Source organism: Sinocyclocheilus rhinocerous, unplaced genomic scaffold, assembly GCF_001515625.1.
Source record: "Sinocyclocheilus rhinocerous isolate Xijiao unplaced genomic scaffold, SAMN03320098_v1.1 scaffold499, whole genome shotgun sequence".
NCBI classification, from domain to species: Eukaryota; Metazoa; Chordata; class Actinopteri; order Cypriniformes; family Cyprinidae; genus Sinocyclocheilus; species Sinocyclocheilus rhinocerous.
Window position 1 is genome coordinate 454038 of NW_015637156.1, and position 3917 is coordinate 457954.

The following is a 3917-nucleotide window of genomic DNA, read 5'->3' on the forward strand; positions in this document are numbered from 1 at the left end:
ATATATATATATATATGTGTGCGTGTGTGTGTGTGTATTCATTCATTTATTTAAAGTAATATATTACAATAAATACACTTTTTTAATGTGATTTTTTTTGTGTGTGATTTTTTCAGTCCTATGAAAATATAATCTTTTATAATCTACCCATTGTATTCCATGGAAGAAAGAAAGTAAACGATGACAGAATTTCCATTTTTGGGTGAACAATTCCTTTAAAGGGTCATGGAAACCCCTCCCCGTTTCAGCACTAGTTAGTTCTCACCAGTTTTAAAAAACGCTAAAAAAGTGGGTGTGGTGCGCAGCGGAGCGGAGGGGGATGAGGGGAGACAGACAACTCACACAGCTTAGCTTTCGGACAGTTTCATTTTGCTCCCATCAAGTTAAAAACACAAATGCACATCCATTTGCACTCTGCATCGAAAACATATATATGAATGCGCTGTTGCACCTCTGAGAACTTTTAAGGCTTATTCTGTGGTGTTTATATAAGCCTTTTTGACGGGCTGTGTCACAGAGCTGTAAAAACGGTTATGCTCACCAAGTGAATGAATCGCGTTTGTGCCGAATTCTTATTACAAAGCAAAAACAAACACTTTTCTTCGATCCATGCATGAACGTTTCTCTCAGTTATTGTGCGCGATGTCATCTCAGTCTGAAACGTCTGTCATAGCAAATCAACACATGCTGTTGTGAATAATTAAAATCTCAGAAAAAGTAGTCTGGGGTTTCATGACCCTTTAAGGCCCATTCACACTTCACACCAAGGGCGATAACTATAAAGATAACGATAAAGATATAGTTCTAAAAATCGTTCTCAATATTAAAGAATAGCAGAGTCCACACCACAACTATAACGATAAAGACAAAGTGAAACGATATCGTTGGAATCACTTTCAAAGCGATTTTTCTCCAGCTGATGAACAATAAAAAATTGACAGCCAATCAGAATCAATCTTGCTGTAATGAGCTCGAGAATTTAAAGCGGCAGACAAGCGTGTGCTTAGAATAAACAGATGATATCGTTTGCTGGTGTGGACGCTAATATCAGTATCTTTATAGTTATCGTCCTTGGTGTGAACGGGCCTTTATTGACTTATTAAATTATGACTGGTTGAAAGTTTAAAACATGTGGTCACATATAAATATATATATTCGCAAACACACACCAGAGGTTCTCCTGCTTTCTTGCGGATGCCAATCATCCTGACTGCATCAGCCTGCATAAGAGCATTGTTTACTGCCGCATCATTGGTCACTTCAGGAGGGGGTGGGGCTTCATAGCACTTAGACGCCACGATGTCATGGGTTTCCAGAAGAGACTGAAATAAAGAGAGAAAATTAGAACAAAATACCGCAGAAAAAATGAGAAAATATATTGAGGAATATTTAAGAAAAATTGAGAAGGTACAAGATGAGAAGGTAGAGATGAGACAAAAAAGAGAGGGATCAAGATGAGATGACACAAGATCAGAATAGAAGGTGCCAAGAAATGAGCCAAGATGAGAAGAGAAGTTATGAGATGAGACAACAACATTAAGATAGATGAAGATAAGGTATGAAATGAGATGAGATGAGACGGTACATGATAAGACAAGAAGAGAATGCAAGAGAAGAGATGAGATGAGATGAGAAGGTACAAGATGAGGTGAAATGAGGTTTGAGATGAGACAAGATGAGAGGAGAAGGTACAATGTGAGACAAGAAGAGGTATAAGATAAGATGAAGTCGAGAAGAAAAGAAGACAAGCAAAAACAAGAAGAGAAGGTACAAGATGAGATGAGGAAAGAAGAAAACATGAGAGATGAGACAAGAAGGTCTAAGATGAGATGAGAAGGTATGAGATAAGATGAGACAAGAAGAGAAGGTAAGACATTAGATGAGCAGGGATGAGATGAAAAGAGAACAGAAGGTGCAAGATGATGAGCAGGGATGAGATGAAAAGAGAACAGAAGGTGCAAGATGAAATGAGACGAGAAGAGAATGTGCAAGATGAGAAGAGAAGGTATGAGATTAGAGGAGAGGAAAAGGTACAAGATAAAATGAGAAGAGGGCGTATGAGATGAGATGAGCCAAGAAGTTAAGGTATGAAATTAAATGAGATGAGAAGAGAAGGTACAAAATTAGACTAGATTATAAGGCAGGGATCCTCAAATCTGGCCCACGAGATCCACTTTCCTTCAGAGTTTAGCTCGAACCCTAATCAAACACACCTGAGCATGCTAATCAATGTCTTCAGGATCATTAGAAAATCACAGGTAAGTAAGTTTGATCAGGGTTGGAGCTAAACTCTGCAGCGCATTGGCCCTCCAGGGCAAGATTTGAGGAACCCTGTTATAAGGTATGTGATGAAATGAGATGAGAAGATATAAAACGAGAAGGTACAAAAAGAGATGAGACAGGAAGGTACAAGAAAATACTGTACCTGAAAATGGGGCTCCTGCAGGATTTTGGAGAGCTCTGCTGCGCTGTCATCTCGTACGCTCAGTCTGCTGATGTCACCCAGAATCTCAGTCACAAGCTCCACGTTATTCTCCTGCACTGCTTCCAACTTCACATCCTCCAAACGCTCATGAGCCTGATCACAATCATCTCATCATTTCATCAATCAATCCATGAAGTGATATTTCTGACCGTGTCTAGCTGCTCCTCTGTCAATTTGACACGAATCGGCATGACACGGTTTCATTGAACAAGTCTACGTGACTTTGTGAATGTGTCGATAATGAGTGTGCTGTTCAAACACAAGTTTAATATCCAATAATTATTCATATCACTCAGTCTTAATTAGTCACAAATTCAATTTGGTTTCAGATTAACCTCATCAGCAATGCAAATCAGCTAGAGTAAGGTCTAGGCAGCTGTGTGCGCTATACCTTGGCCAGCGAGCGGACGATAGGACTCTCCATGACGCCTTTGAGGAAGATGAGGTCAATGTCTTTAGCCCCGGTGGTGGCGGGCAACTCGCCCAGGTTATCCAACACCTGCTGCATAGCTGCACACATACAGAGAGAGCGACATGAGACACACCTGCAACACGCCGAGTATTACACACCAGGGTCAGAGGACAGGGCAAAAGATTCACAACAGCCAATAACAGATGGCTGAAATATAACACCCCCCTCCATGGTACTATCATCTGCTTATCGTACGCGTTTAGATATTCTTTTGTCTTCAGTGTTCATTTGATCCAGTCAGGTCATTTCTTGAGTGTAAACCAGTATAGTGTGTGAAACATGTAGTATTCAGTTGTATGTGTGTAAAAAGAAAGAGATGCCAAGAATATTGACTAACATCATATATTATTATAATCCGCAAGGCTATAAAAGTCATAATAAAGAAAAATAAAAAATATATATACACGCTACGGGTCAAAAGATAGCGATTGTTAAGATGAAAAAGAGTGAAAAATACAGTAAAAACAGTAATATTGTGAAATATTATTACAATTTAAAAGAACTATTCTCTGTTTTAATATATTTTAAATGTAATTTATTAGAGTGATGGCAAAGCTGAATTTTCAGCTTCACATGACTTTTAAATATCACACTAACATGTTGATTTGCTCTGCAAGAAACATTTTGTATTATTATCAATGTTAAAAACAGTTTTCCTTCATATTTTTATGGAATCCGTAATATATTAGGTAATTTTGAACCACTGTGTCTATTGCCTCTTAGAGCATAAGAGATTTCTTTCAAAAACATTAAAAATTCTTAATTATTCCAAACTTTTGACCACTAGTGTATATTTTCAATTACATGGATTATAACAAGATAAACATAATTATTTAATTTAATAGCACATTTAATATTTAATTTAATTTAAATAATTGTTATTAAAAAGAAACAATTTAATATATTTAAAAATGTTTTTGAAAAATATTAAATACATTTATTTAAAAATTACATTATATA

At 37.1% G+C, this 3917-nt stretch overlaps 1 protein-coding gene across 7 annotated transcripts in view; it reads right to left on the bottom strand.

Moving 5' to 3' along the window:
* Positions 1 to 3917, bottom strand: part of pals2b (protein associated with LIN7 2, MAGUK p55 family member b) — a 28522-nt gene that overhangs the window by 8673 nt on the left and 15932 nt on the right. For all 7 annotated transcript variants that reach the window (XM_016563578.1, XM_016563576.1, XM_016563579.1 and 4 more), the window contains 3 exons: positions 2877 to 2995; positions 2426 to 2578; positions 1170 to 1322 (listed from right to left, as the gene is read on the bottom strand). In XM_016563578.1, coding sequence (XP_016419064.1) covers positions 1170 to 1322; positions 2426 to 2578; positions 2877 to 2993 — 423 coding nt within the window. In that variant the 5' untranslated portion in view covers positions 2994 to 2995. The remainder of the gene's footprint in view (positions 1 to 1169; positions 1323 to 2425; positions 2579 to 2876; positions 2996 to 3917) is intronic.